Here is a 15,496-nt window from a genome sequence, read left to right as displayed (position 1 = left end):
ACAGCTATAGATTTTACCAGACTAATAAAGGGATACAAGGCACAAAAAAAAGTTAAGAACGCCCTGTTCTAGAGCATCCTTGTTTATATGAAGATAATGAGTTGATAAAGTATTAAAATCCACAAGAATTACCTCTAGTTTTATCTGAAATCATTAGGATGATTTCAGTATTAAAATTTTAAATATTTTACTTTATATTTAAGTTATAATATGAAGTCACATGAAGTCAACTGAGTGACACTACCATGTCCATGAAATATATTTATGAAACGTTTAAGTAAACTGCTATGAAAATTGGTTTGTGACAACCTCTGAAATGGGTATTTTTACATTCATTCCAACTATGGGTAAACCAATATTAAGAACAAGTGAAATATAAGGGAATCAACTGATTTCTTTCAAGTCACTAGAAACATTAAAATATGGTCCATTAACTTTGACATCAAATCCAACATCATTATATTATTGTTTGATTTTTTTTTAAGCTTTCCACACCTATTTTTATGTCTGTACATATAAAATGGCATCAAGGAGGTGGATTTTTATTAAATGAACTCCCAAAGTTCAAACATCTTCATGGGTTTACCTTAAATACTACATTTAATTTGGGTGGATATTTAACATAATAAAATTGAATAACTTCCTTCCTCTAGCTGCACAGAAAAATATATTTGTGTATTGTATAGCTTAGTCTCAAAGCTCTTAGATTAAATGCCATACTTTAAACTTCAGTGTATAATGAATGCTATCAAGCCAATGTTACAGAAAATTACAACTAGAATATAAATTCTATAAATTTAAATGTCTAATGAAAAATTAATAATCATTTTTTGATAACTTTGGTGAAATTGTTCCCTTTATCCTCACAAAACAAATAGTATAGCTTGGTATTAGATGCTGCATATATAGGAAAAAAAAACTAAAGTGATTTTCATTAATATATATTTTTATTACTCACTCTGATCCAAAAGAACCATATGCCAATATTCCGAATCCCAGCCATTGAAGTGAAAATAAAGTACATAATTATAGTTGTTATAAGAAGATAATCAAGTGGGAAAACCTGAAACAGAAAAATTCAAATTTAATACAGAAATACACTGTGAGAGTGGTACAATATAAAAATCTGCCCAAGATAGTTCAAGATAATCTTAATATAGGCAAGAGTTCAAAACATAAAATTCCAACAAATTCTAGGGTTACTATGACCAAATGAGAAGGAGGGAAAAATAGACTGCCTAATTAATAAGAACCTATTTTAAGCAATGCTTTGGAATAAATTAATATTTATAAGTATTTTAGTAAGTGGCAAAAAAGGTCTCATTCAAAATCAATGTGAAAGAAAATGCATAATTCTTTTAGGACTTCAATGAGCTACCTATATGTTTAAGAAATAATTTAGGGAAATAGATACAGATATGTAATTATAATTTAAAAATAACAGAATTTAAGAAATTAGTCAAAATAGAAGTTACTTTCAAATTAAAAAATATAGTGGCATACAAAGCAAATGAACCCCTTATTAAATTACAAATAGTTATTTCTTAGCTAAAACCTTATAATGTGAACAATACCAATTGGTGTACATCCTTTGCAGTGTTAAGCAATGTTAAAATTCTCAAAGTCTTTCTTAGCAACACTGTCAGCTGGGTAACACTGGTTTCTAAAACTGCTAATGGCTATTTAGTTTCCACAGAAAATATCTTCAAAAAATGGTATGCTTCCATTCAGGAAATGACAGCCACATTAACAAGTTATTAATTTGTAAGGGAAAAGAGAGGTGATTATGACTTATTAAGAAGTAGCAATGTCTTGATATGTTGACACTTAAGCAAATTATGCTTATGAAATCTGAATTTTATAAACAAGATTTCATTTGATGAGTAACTGAATTTTCAAATGTTTAGCTTAGTGATGCAATTTGATCTAAGCTCTTAGAATGCATCTATGTATTCATATTTCATATTAATTTCAATTAGTAACCATGAAATTATCTGTTATTCTTATTTGAAAGAATTAAAAAGTTTAAAATTGGGGAACATTTACTAATGCTTAATTACAGTAATATCTTACCTACAAAGAGGTCATTGATCTACTAATATTGACACATCCACAACACAGCTAACAACCAGATGCAAAAAAAAAAAAAGATTTTTCTAAGCAGTCAAAATAGAGGCCATAAAGTCCATACACATTATATTATGAAAACTTAGGCATTTTAATACTGTGAGTGCCTAAGACTTTCATTCATTTAAGTCATCATTACTTTCATTTGTACAAATTGGCAGTTTCAAACCTTCTCATCTCTGCTCAAGGGCTCTTATAGCACATCTTTCTCCTCATCTTCCCAGTAGAAGATATTGTTTTATATTTTATTGAAAAAATTTAAGGCATTTGTCAAGAGCTCCCTTTTTTCTACTCATATCACAACACTCAGGCATCTTCCCCAGCTATTTCTTCTTTCACTCCTGAAAGGTGTATTTTTCCCTTGTCAAGGCCAACCCCATTTCTATCTATCTATCTATCTCACATCTTCTTCTTTCTTTTAAAGAAAACTGTCCCCATTATTATTCCCACCCTATTATCTTCAATCCCTCTCTCTTTACTAGATCCTTTCTTGTTCTATATAAACAAATCATCACCATTCTTTAAAAAATATTCTAACCTGATCTCACCATCCTGACTATTGTACTCTATCTCTTCTCTGCCTTCACTGCTAAACTCAAGAAAACAGTCCATACACAAATGTCTTCACTTCTCTTTTCACTTTTTTTCTAAGCCCTGTACAACCTTCTGACTTCATAATTCAACCAACACTCTGTTACCAGTGCTCTTAACTACCAACTCCAATGTCCTTTTCTCAAACCTCAGCTTTCTAGACCTATATAGCATCTGATAATGCTTATCACTTCATCTTACATAATCTCCTTTCTAGGTTTTTGTGATACTGTTCTTTCCTGGTTTTCCTCCTATTTATCTGCTCCTTCTTAATCTCTTTATGTCACTCAACCAACCCTTTTGTTCTCCCTCTACACCACCTATGATTTGTAATTACATTAGCTCCCATGGGCTCAATAATCATCTCTATGGAAGTGATTCTCAAGGCAAAGTGTGCATCGCTGCGTGTTCATAACTAAGGCTGCAGTGAAGTTATGCAATGCAACATGGGCAAACACCACCAGAAACACCATGGATTCATTAAGCATTTGATTTTGGATTAATTTGAGCATTCAGAAATCTTTCACTCCTGCCAAATTTTTCACAATCCCCACAGTTAGTTACATGACCCCAAATGGGGTCATGACCCAACCCACATTTTAAGAAGCACTGTTTAAGACTACTCATTTGAAAGCTGAATTGAAATAAACCCAGAGTCAATGTCTACGTTAAAATACAGAAAATACTTATTCTATTTACTGCTAGAAGACTGCAGTGATTTAGTAGCTCTAGACTGATTCTGAGAGCCAAATTCAGAGGACCTATGCTGATGATCTCATTTCTTACTATATTTTCTATATGTCTGTTTCTACCCTTTAACTCCTAGTGTGGTAGGTACACATACTCTTTCTGGACTACTGCTTTCCCTGTACCCTGAACAAGACCATCCCAGAGAGTATATCATAGGGATAAAAATTCCAACTAGAGCCACAAGGACCTCAGGGGGAAATTTATGAAAAAGTCATAGTGAGTCATTGGCCAGGTAAAGTCAGCAAAGAGAGACAGCCAGAGATCAGTGGACACAAGGGAGAGGATCTGGTCAGAAGTAGGCCACAAGCAAGCATTATAACACCCAGGGAAAGCTGTGAAATGGGGCAAGATGAGGTCCTACACTTAAATTGGAAAACCCTCAGAACCTAATGGAACACCTCATTCAAAGTAGCAAATGGCAGTTCTGTTTACCCTCTACTCAGTTGCAGGTCAAGGCTCTATGATGGATGAAGCAAAGCACTTATGCACGGAGGCTGCAATCCAGGCTGAGCAGTTATAGGCCCAGAGAGAAGCAAGTTTAGAGACATGCAGCAGTGATGTGGCTCAGATCTCAGGGGCAGAGCAGGAGGATCTCTGTTCTAGCTCCTGTCCTATTGTGAAGCCTGTAAAGGAAGAGTCAAACCAGGCCTAACCTGCACAGGAATAATCAGGACCAAGGGGAAGCTTGTAGTTCTGGCTGAATGCTGTTCTAGCTGAATCAAGCAGTAGTTTACTACTGATCAGACCCAAACTCAGATCAGGAATTCATACAGCTCAGACCAGGGGAAAGCATACCATTTTTGCCCTGTGTCAGATCATACTGGGAGCACCAAAAGCTTGCAAGGTTCGCAGCTAGAACTGTCACTGAGATCCTGGAACCACACAATACTCAATACCCCAAGTCAACAAAGCAGTCTCAGCACAGATCTTCCCTCTAGAAGTACACAGAATCTGGCTCCAACATTAAGTCTGAGATCAAAGAAGTAGTTTGGAAAAATGAGCAAAAGAAAAAAGAATCTCACCATAAAAAGCTCTTATGGTGATACAGATGCTCAAGACACAATCTAGAAAAAGAAAATGACCTCAAATATCTATAAGCAAAGACTCAAAGGAAAACAGCATGGTTACAAATTTAACTGGAACTCCTGGAAGAGATGAAGAGAAGTTTTTTTTTTAAAGTCAAAAATATTTTTTAATAAATGAAATGAGAGTGCTAGAGGAAAAACATTGGAAAAGAAATGAGAAATATGGAAAGATAATTAACAGCTTGGCTCAAAAGGTACAAAACTTGTCCAAGCAAACTCACTGAAAATTAGAATGGATAAAATAGGAGCTCCATGATTTTCATGAGATGACAAGAAGCATTAAAGCAAATTCAAAATACTGGGGGAAAAAAACCAGAAGAAAACATAAGGTATGTCACAGCAAAAACAAGTGACTTTAAAAACAGGTTCATGGGGGAAAAAATTTAAGAATCATTGGACTATTTGAATGCCATAACAAAAAAAAAATAGTCTAGCTATCAAATTTTAAGAAACTATGAAAGAAAACTGCCCAGATTTCTTGGAACCAGAGGATAAAGTGAAAAGATATATCCTGAAAGAAACTCCAAAATTAAAACTCCTAGGAACATCATAGCCAATATTCAATTACTAGGTCAAAGGAAAAACACTGCAACAAGCTGTCAGAAAGAAATTCACATACTGAGGACTCATAGTCAGTATTCACACACAATTAGCACCATCCATTATAAAGAAGTGAAGAGCTTAGAATAAAATATTTCAAAAGACAAAACATATAAGCTTATAACCAAGAATAACTGATTCAGTAAAACTAAGTAGAAAAAAAAAGGGCAACCCTTAATTCATAAATGGTCAAAGGATATGAACAGGCAGTTCTCAGAGGAAGAAAGTAAAGATATCTATAGTCATATGAAAAAATGTTCTAAATCACTATTGATTAGAGAAATGCAAATCAAAATGACCCTGAGGTACTATATCATACCTATCAGATTGGCTAACATGATAAAACAGGACGATGATAAATGCTGAAGATGTGAGAAAATTGGAACAAAATTGGTGTTGTGAACTGATCCAACCATTTTGGAAAGCAATTTAGGGCTATGCCCAAAGGACTATAAAATTGTGCATACCCTTTGACCCAGCAATATTACTTCTAGGTCTGTATCCCAAAGAAATCATAAAAACGGGAAAAGGACCCACATGTACAAAAATATTTATAGCAGCTCTTTTTATGGTGGCAAAGAATTGGAAATTGAGGGGATGCCCGTCAATTAGGGAATGGCTGAACAAGTTGTGGTATATGAATGTAACGGAATACAATTGTGCTATAAGAAATGATGAGCAGGCAGAATAAAAAAAAACAAACTTGGAAAGACTTACATGAACTAATGCAGAGTGAAATGAGCAGAACCGGAAGAACATTGTACACAGTAACAGTCACATTATGGGATGACTGACTCTGATAGACTTAGCTCTTCACAGCAACACAAGAATCTAAGATAACTCCAAAAGATTCATGGAATCTTTGGAAACTGCTATCCACACCCAGAGAAAGAAATATGGAGTGTGAATGCAGATGGATGCATACTATTTGCTCTCCTTTTCTTTTGTTGTTTTTTTTTATTGCTTCATTCTCATGGTTCCTTCCATTAGTTCCACTTTAAATCATGAGTAATAGGAAAACATGCTTAACATGAATGTATACGTAGAGCCTATATCGGATTGTACGCCATCTGGGGGGGGCAATAAGAAATGGGAGAGGGAGAAAATTTAAAACTCAAAATCTTATGGAAATGAATGCTGAAAACAATAAATAAATAAACAAACAAACAAATAAAGACAAAAAGGGGAAATATAGGCAAGAGAATAAAAAACCAGACCTTTAATGAAATAAGGGACTTTCAAGCAATTCTGATAAAAAGACCACAGCTGTATAGAAACTCTTAAGTTCAAATACAGGAATTAAGAGAATCATTTAAAAAAAGCAAATACAAATGAACAATTATAAAGGACTAATAAACAAGGACAAATTGCTTAATTTTAATATGGAGAGATCATTCTCTTTGAGCCCTATCATCATCAGAGCTTACAGATGCTTAATTAATTAGAGAAAACTTGGGGGTAGTTCTATTATGTCTTGATAAGAGAATAAGCAAAAAAGGGGAGTGGAGCAATATACTGGATGGGATCAAGGGAAAAGAAGGTTAGGGAATATTACTTCACATAATCAGGGTGTGTAAGTAGCCATCTATAAAGGTTTGGCAAGAGAGTTACTGCCACTTGAACCTCATTCTCATCTGACCTGGTCAAAAGGGGGAAACATATATATATATATATATACACACACAGCTGATTACAGAAATCTATTTTCATCAACAAAGATATACAAGGGAAACAAGGAGGAAGAAGGAGGAATCAGAGAGACAACAGATTGAGGGAGAGATGATTTCTAAGCAAAAGAAACTAAAGATGTACTCAAATATTTATAATAGATCTTTCTCAATTGGCAAAGAATGGCAATCTAGGGGGTTATTATCAATTGGGAGAGACTAAACGAGTTATAGTACATAAATGTGACTAGAATTCTATTGTGCTCTAAGAAATGATGAAGGGGATGGTTTTATAAAAACCTGGAAAGACTTACATGAACTGACGCAGAGTGAAGTAAACAGAACCAGGAGAATAACTGATATAATGATAACATCATAGTAAAGACAAACAACTTTAAAAGAATTAGGAACTTTGATAGATATAATGATCAATCACCAATCCATAGGACTAATGATGAAACATGCTTACCCACATCTCCTGATAGAGAGATGAAGGACTCAAAAGTACAGAATAAGACTTTTTTTTTTTATATATCCAATGTGGAAATTTGTTTTGCTTGATGACACATTTGTAACAAGAGTTTTGTTTTTCTTTCATTCTCAATTGTGAGAGAGTTAGGGAGGAAGAATATAGATTTGTATTGATTGAAAAAATAAAATATAATTTAAAAATATTCTTTTAGAAAAAATAGCTGACCATGAAGAAAAAGAGACCAAAAACCTATAAAAAGTATATGGAAACTAAAACAATCTAGTATCCATGAATCATTTAATGTAGGTCTAAACAATTATACAAATCAAAATAGGCCTAGGCCCTAGGAAATCACCACATTCAGGTACAGTTCAAGTAATATACATATTAGGCTCCAGTCATCAAGAAAATTTTGAATTATGATCACTATAATTTGAGACTAAGATCCATTTAAGAAAGATTTTCATAATAAAATTTTAAATCCAAAACAGAGGAAAAACATTTAAGTTATTTGAAAAACTTTGTATGAAATGATTCTTTCCCCAGTGATGGAAGTTAAGTGAAGGGTTAATGAAGTTTTAAAATTTTCTGTCACTAGTTACAAAATTACTTCAAAAGTATTATATTCTCTTGCTCTTCACTTTCCCTGATTATCAAGGTAATGTTTTTATATGAAGCAATTAAGAGATTTAATTTATATTCTATTCTAAAAACAAAATTCTAGGTAGGGTTGAGTTTTGAAGCATCTAATACTATACATTTATTATTATTATTATTATTATTATTATTATTATTTATTACTCACCGTCTGTAGTATAGGTAAAAGCATATTCAGTGGATTAGTCAAGTTGGTTCCAAAAATTATGAATCCAGAATCAATGCCAGCTGAATGAAGAGCTTTGTCCAGGCTAAAGTTAAAAAAAAAAAATTAAGGCTTGAATTTTTACATGGAACATTGCATATTTGAAAAAATGGAGAAATGACCATAACCTAAACACAGAATGCAAACTGGTGGTAGAAATATACGTACAGAAAATTGAACTTCATTTAAATATTTTACAGAACTACATTCAGTTGATTCAATTGAGACAGGATAAAGAAATACTGCCCTTTAAAAGAACACAGTTAGCCATTCTTTATGAGAGTTAACACTGTAAAATATTTCAAATAAAGTAGGTAACTTAAGATGAATAGACTACACTAATGGATTTCAGCAAGGAAAAAGTATAATATTACATGATTTGTGTAAATGATTTAGGAAAACTACACTGAAATGTACTTACCTGGACAGAAAGAGAGAAACTGTGAACAGCAGTGCCACAAGGATGAAAAATATTCCCCATATGATCTAAAAACAAAAATATATTACTAAAATGTAGCTCAAGATGCTCTAAAAGTTTATATTAAAAGCACAAACACATTATGCTCAATCTTACTGATCATGAGCTATTAGTGTGCCAGTGTTTCAGTAAAAATCAATCCAAGGTACATTTTTATTTAGGATATAACTCCAGTTCTCACATAAGTTTTAATAACTTGAAAGACTATTTGAGTGAGAATGCTTATACAGGATAAATGGTATTCACACAACTTCTGCAGCAAACTTTATTGGTAAGTAAACAAAAGAAACAAAGATTCCTTGCTAGATGATATAATTCATCCTGAGAGACTTACACCTGAGATTATCTCATTAAACTACATATAAAAAACTCATGAAAGAGTTCTCATGACCTTATTGAAAACTTTAGTTTTAGTTGGAAAAGGACTCAAAAATGAAGGACTGAATTAAGTGCTCTGAATGAAAAGTAAGAGAGAAGCAGGACAGAAGAGAAGAGAAGTATTGTACCACTATTCATTTCCACCATTATAGACTCTGGAATGAATGCCCACTAGGGCACCATGAGAAGCAGGTACTTAAATTGAAGAAAGAGGGCCTAAGCAGCAGTGAGGAGCTAGGAAGACCAGACAAGAAAAGAAATCACTGGCATGCATGGGGCAAAATGAGCTTAGGCCCAAACTCAAACTAACTTCTTATGTAATAAAGAACTTAGCTGTAGGGAACTTTAAAAATGCAGTAGTTCAAAATAGGGGAAAAATTTCCCAACTAGTAGTATCAGGGCAGGATTCCAAGAAGAGCTGGACTCTGAAGACAGAGTGCTGACAGGACACTCAAGAAAGAGAAGTCCTGGGACAGGAAAGCACAAGAGTATATGAGGAGAATGCTCTGCCATTCAATTTGGCTATAGATGACAAGGGAATGGAAGGTAATAAGGCTAGAAAGGCTGATGGGAGTTCTGTTATAAAGATACTCGAAAACTTAAGTGAAGGAGCTTACACTTTTTTTTCTTTTCTTTCTTTTTTTTTTTTTTTTTGCTTTTAGGCAATTGGGGTTAAGTGACTTGCCCAGGGTCACACAGCTAGTAAGTGTCAAGTGTTTGGTCTGAGGCCGGAACTGAACTCAGGTCCTCCTGACTTCAGGGCTGGTGCTCTATCCACTGCGCCACCTAGCTGCCTCCAGGAGCTTACACTTTAAAGAGTATATGATGGAGAGCTGTTGAAGGTATTGTACTTGAGTAAATAAGTGACATGATTAGAACTGTGTTTTAAGAAGAGTAAAATGATTACAGTGTCAGATGAACTAGAGAGGAAAAAGAAGGCTACTGATATAGTTAAAAGCAGCTCTAGGAATGTAAGGAGAAAGTTTCCCTTTTAACTGAATTCCCACAGCATATAGTAGATCCTTTATAAATATTTGCAGAATTGAAACTAAAGAAGGTAAAACAAGCATTACTTATTAAGCGCCTACTATATGCCAGGCATTGTACTAAGCGCTCTGCAAATATTCTTTCACTTGATCGTCACAATAACCCTGTGAAGAAAGAGAGGCAAACAGAGGCCAAGTGCCTGGCTCAGGTCACATGGTAAGCATCTGAGGCTGGATTTGAACTCAGGTCTTCCTGACTCCAGGCCCTGTGCTATTGCCTATGTCATCTTGCTGCCTCTGGAACTTTAAATGGGAGAAATATTTTGGAGAAAAAATACATAGATCTTAGTGACTAGACTGGTGGTGAGATGAGAAGGGGATATAAGAGAGTCAAAAGACAAGGAAGCTACAAAGCTTAAGTAAAAGGTAGGATATTTATGAATTTTATGAAACAATGGTAGCTTCATTCCATATTTATCTCCTCTGGAATGGAAATGTAGTAACAAATTAGAATGAAGAGCACTATGTAATTGCCTCAGACTATTCTAGGTATACACATATGCCTCATGGTAGAGTTGAGGGGGAGGTAGGTGGGGATAAAAGCAAAAACCTGGTGGCTGAAGGTAGTGGAAGGAGATAAAATCAAAAGAATGTAGAATCTTAAGGATGAACTATATACATGATGATATAAATTTAGTTTTTAAAATTCAATTTAAAAATTTACTGAATACCCATAATGTGTAAGACATGATTTGTTGTATCTCCAATAAAGTTCTGGAAACATATCTTAAAATTTATTTACAAAGTATTCAAAGTGCTAAAGAAAATGCATCTAATCCCCCGCAAACTCTGTCACTGACTACGATGATCACAAATTTAACCTGGCTCACTTAATTGGTATATAAACTAAAGATAAACACATTATGTTCTCATTACTTATATAAAAATGATAGCTTACATATGTGCATGAGTACAGTGATTAAAGGCTTATGAAACACTTTATGCATTTTGTGGATGTATACAACAACCCTGTGAGGTAGGTAGTGCAAGCATTATTGTCCCCATTTAAAAAAGAGGGAGAACTGACTGGAAGTGAAGGTTAAGCAACTTGCCCAAAGTTTCAGAGACAGCAAGAGGCAAAACAAGAATTCAAAGCTGAGGCTCCAGTCCACAAATCTAGTGTTACTTCCACTAGAAGGATGCTGTTTCACATATATAAATGTTAATATTTAAGGTATTTTGGAATCCTAATATATGTGTTATAGATGAACACAAAATTAGAGCTAATATAGTTAGTATAAAATGCTAATATAATATACCATAAGAATTTCTAGTAGCCTATATAGTACTGAACTCGGAATCAGGAAACCTGGGTTGGAATTATGCCTCACACACTTACTTGTAGTGTGTCACCTTGTCAACACCTTTCTGGGGCCTCAATTTCCTTATCTGTATAATTCATGGCCTCTAATGTATCTTCTAGCTCTTTTTTTTAAAAATTAATTTTTTTATTTTTAGTTTTCAACATTCACTTCCATAAGATTTCGAGCTTTAAATTTTTTACCCTCTCTCTCCTCCTTCTTCCCCAAGATGGTGTGCAATCTGATATAGGCTCTACTTATACAATGATATTAAACATAGGTTGAAATTAGTCATGACATAAAGAAATTTTAGAACAAGAGGCACCACAAGAAAAAAGAAACAAGAAAAGGAGAGCAAACAGTATGTTTCCATCTACATTCAGACACCAAAGTTCTTTCTCTGGATGTGGATAGCATTTTCCATTACAAGTCTCTTGGAGTTGTCTAAGATCCTTGCATTGCTGAGAACAGCTAAGTATACCAAAGTCAGTCATCTCACAATGTGGCTGTTACTGTGTACAATGTTCTCCTGGTTTTGCTCATTTCACTCAGCATCAGCTCATGTAAGTCTTTCCAAGTTTTAAACAACATATTGTGGGATTATGGTTCTTAATCCATTCTGCTTTCTGCTTCAGTTTTTTTTTTTAACTTTTTTTTTCTTTGCTAGGCAATGGGGTTAAGTGACTTGTCCAGGGTCATACAGCCAGTAAGTATCAAGTATTAGAGGCCGAATCTGAACTCAGGTCTTCCTGACTCCTGGGCTGATGCTCTATCCACTGTGCCACCTAGCTGCGCCCCCCCACCCCCAGCTTTATGGGAGAGTTCATCCCATTCACATCTGTGATTATTATTTGTGTCTTTCTCTCCATCCTATTTTCCCCTGTTTATGTTTATGCTTTCCTCTCTCCTTTCTCTCTCTTCCTCCTCATTAGAAGTTTGTTTTCGACCACTGCCTTCCTCAGTCTGCTGTCCCTTCTATCAGTCCCCTCCCTTTTTTCCCCCTTTACCCTTTCTACTTCTTCCCTCCCTTCTATCCACCTCCTCCCTTTTCTTTCCCCTTTTCCCCCTATTTCCTATAGGATAAATTAGATTTCTATACCTAACTGATTATGCTATTCCCTCTTTGAGTCAAGGGGGGGAATCTATCAGAAATAAAAAACTAAAATTAATATTTTGAAATTTATATTTTAAGCATAAGAACAATGTAAAAAAAATACACACTCATTAGAGACCAGATACCTCTCCTCCCACAACCTTCACTTAAGAAGGGAGCCCAGGGCAGTAATCTTTTCATTTCCTACCCAGCTATATCCCTCTGGACTTCTCCATCATGTCCCTACACTGGGTATTTTCCCCTCCCCCACCTCTGCCTTTCTGCTTCCTCTGCTCTGTTGTCTTTCCTGGTTAGATTATAAATTCCTTGAGGTCAGTAAATATCTTTTGCCTTTCCTTGTATTCTCAGGGCTTAGCAGGGTGCCTGCCACATAGTAGATGTATTAAACTAACTGACACACTCGTTTACAAGCCTTTAAATGAAAATAAATCCACGTGAATTGAACTATTATATTCATATTTGGACATTAAAAATGATTATTTTTTAATTATGTCTACAGACAAGTAAATTCTTAAATACTAGCAGGTAAAGCATAAAGTCCTTGACTTTAATTTTTTTTTAAAGTATAACACAAACAAGTAGTGTCAGAATGCCAGTCATATTAAAACTTCAGGATTAAAAATTAGGAAGACAATAAAAAAGGTTCTACATGAGATCATCTTAACATGAAACATTCCATTACAAGTAACATTTACATTCTCAAAGAGTTTATCCAGGGATTTATTATTTCCTCATCTTTTGGTTGGCTGCTGATCCTACCTGGGTTGCTTTATTTCAATAAATGAGCTTTGCTTTATCTTACTGGGACCAGGGTTAAAATAATCCCTTTCCAACTCACATTCATGTATTGTTTTCCATCATTTAAATGTGAGCTCTTTGAAGGCAGGGACTGTCTTGCTTGCTTATATTTGTATTCTCAGCACTTAGAACGGTACCTAAAAAGCATAGCAAATTCTTAATAAATACTTGCTCGCTCTATCTACCTATCTCTCTCTCTCTCTCTAGTATTTTTATCAAGTACCTGGAGCCACATTTCCATTTTACTAGTTGTTCTTTTTCTTCTTATATAAAATTTAGTGACGGGGCTAGATCTTCTTTAGTCCTACCACAACAATAACTCTGCATTTAGAACAAAACTGAAAAATTTCTTCATGTCTCTCCCCACCTCCACCAGGCCCTGGCATAGTACTTCACATACATGGTAGTCACTTTTTTAAAAAAGGGTTTTGAATAAACATAAAGAAAATCAGATATTGTGAATTTCATAAATAAATATTTTTAGAGTTTAACACAGGAATAGTTTTTTCCCTAAAATTAGAATATATTAACATTAAGGAGGATTTCTTGGTTTAATTCTGACAATTGAAAATTAATGGCTACTAGAATCTTGATTATTTACAAAAGACTTAAAATGCCAAGCAATTTTAAGCAGTTAAACATCAGAGATGTATTCTTTTAGAAAGATTAAGGGGCAACAAAATAAAAACAAAATAAAAATAAACAAACAGGTTTCTGGACAAACATATGCTTTAGTCTAAAAAGTTGAAGTGCAAACTCTAACACTCCCTTAGTGACCTTTTAGCAAAGGATTTCTTTACAAATGTTTTCCCAAGATGTATATTAAATGGTGGTTAATAGCTACCTCTCATTCTACTTCATGATCAATGACTATGAAACCAGAGATATCTAATTTGAAAACTTTAATTAACAAAAGAATCTATTTAGAAATGAGAATTTTTCTAAGTAAAAAAAAATTTCTATGGAATAAATCAAAGATAGATGTAGAAGTTCAGTGACACATACAGCAATGTTTACAGAACCATGCCAAAGACTATTATTTCATATGGTACTTAATGTCACATTTTTTTTTCCTGCTTGCTCTATTTTAAAAGCCTCATCTTAAAAAGTTAACTTATGATATATTGTACTTTAGAAAAAAACATTTTCAATTTATTCCCCAAAATAAAAGTGCAGTTCATAAGTTGTAAGCATTCCAAAAAAGTGCCCAAATATTTTTTAACCTTTTATTTATATATACATCAGTCAGTGCCTCAAGGTAGCACCCCCTCCCCTACCTCCCAAAAAAGGTTCTTGTCAAAGGTCAATCAGACTGACTGTCAAAGGACCCTGAGGGTAAACAGATGTCACCAGAGACCAAAAAGGATAGAGAAGCAGCTCATAGCTGAGCTCTGGAATCTTAAAGTCCTGGCAGGTGATATACAGTGCCTGGCACACACACTGAGATAGTCAGTCACATGGAACAACACGCTCAGAGATGAACCCACCCAGAGACGGACTGTCACAGACATATGGAAGGACCCTCACAGTAACTCTCAGAGGTACAACCTCAGAGCCAGTCACACACACAACACTAGACACTCAGAACTAGTATAGAGACAAAGAAACTCTCACAGAGGGCACTGAGACAAAAAACTGGTTTTCACTGGATACCTCTTTGGGACTCCCTTCAGAAGAAAAAGCTATAGAACAAATACCAATAAAGAAAATTATTTTATCTAATATTTAGAAGAGTACCCATATCTCATAATTAAAGTTTTTAGATTTTATCATAAAAATATTTATTGTGTGGAGAATTTAAATATATATGAAAAAACTTACCATTTGCAAAATAAACAGAAACCATAAAATATATTTTATTTAACAATTAAAATAAACATTTTGTGATTTTTTTGTTATTCTAGTAGTTTACTTTTTAAAAATCCAAATTACAGAATTAATCAAGATCTGGGTGAAAAGTGTGTGTGTGTGTGTGTGTGTGTGTGTGTGTGTGTGTGTGTACACATACACACAAACATACATATAAAGATATATATGAAAGCAGGCAGAGTTGAAAGAGTGCTTTAGCTAAAAAAAAAAGGAGTGAAATAAGATAGAAGAACTTCCAGTTTTTTATAACCTAATTATCAACACATTTGGAATAGACTAAAGCTGATCCACCACCAACCAACATATTCTCTGGATCTACTACACACCTCCAAACAGGGATTAACTTGGCTATCTAAAG

General features: G+C 34.2%; 1 protein-coding gene across 1 annotated transcript in view; it reads right to left on the bottom strand.

Annotated features, from left to right (window-relative positions):
- LMBRD1 (LMBR1 domain containing 1) overlaps positions 1-15,496 on the bottom strand; it is a 180,398-nt gene that overhangs the window by 38,459 nt on the left and 126,443 nt on the right. The window contains exons 10-12 of the mRNA XM_021000136.2: positions 8,576-8,640; positions 8,098-8,200; positions 959-1,063 (exon numbers count right to left, since the gene is read on the bottom strand). Of these exons, the coding sequence (XP_020855795.1) occupies positions 959-1,063; positions 8,098-8,200; positions 8,576-8,640 (273 nt within the window). The remainder of the gene's footprint in view (positions 1-958; positions 1,064-8,097; positions 8,201-8,575; positions 8,641-15,496) is intronic.

The sequence above is a fragment of the Phascolarctos cinereus genome, unplaced genomic scaffold (assembly GCF_003287225.1).
Source record: "Phascolarctos cinereus isolate Bilbo 61053 unplaced genomic scaffold, phaCin_HiC Scaffold_5;HRSCAF=322, whole genome shotgun sequence".
NCBI classification, from domain to species: Eukaryota; Metazoa; Chordata; class Mammalia; order Diprotodontia; family Phascolarctidae; genus Phascolarctos; species Phascolarctos cinereus.
Note: the sequence above shows the minus strand (reverse complement) of the source record. Positions and strands in the feature narration are given on the sequence as shown.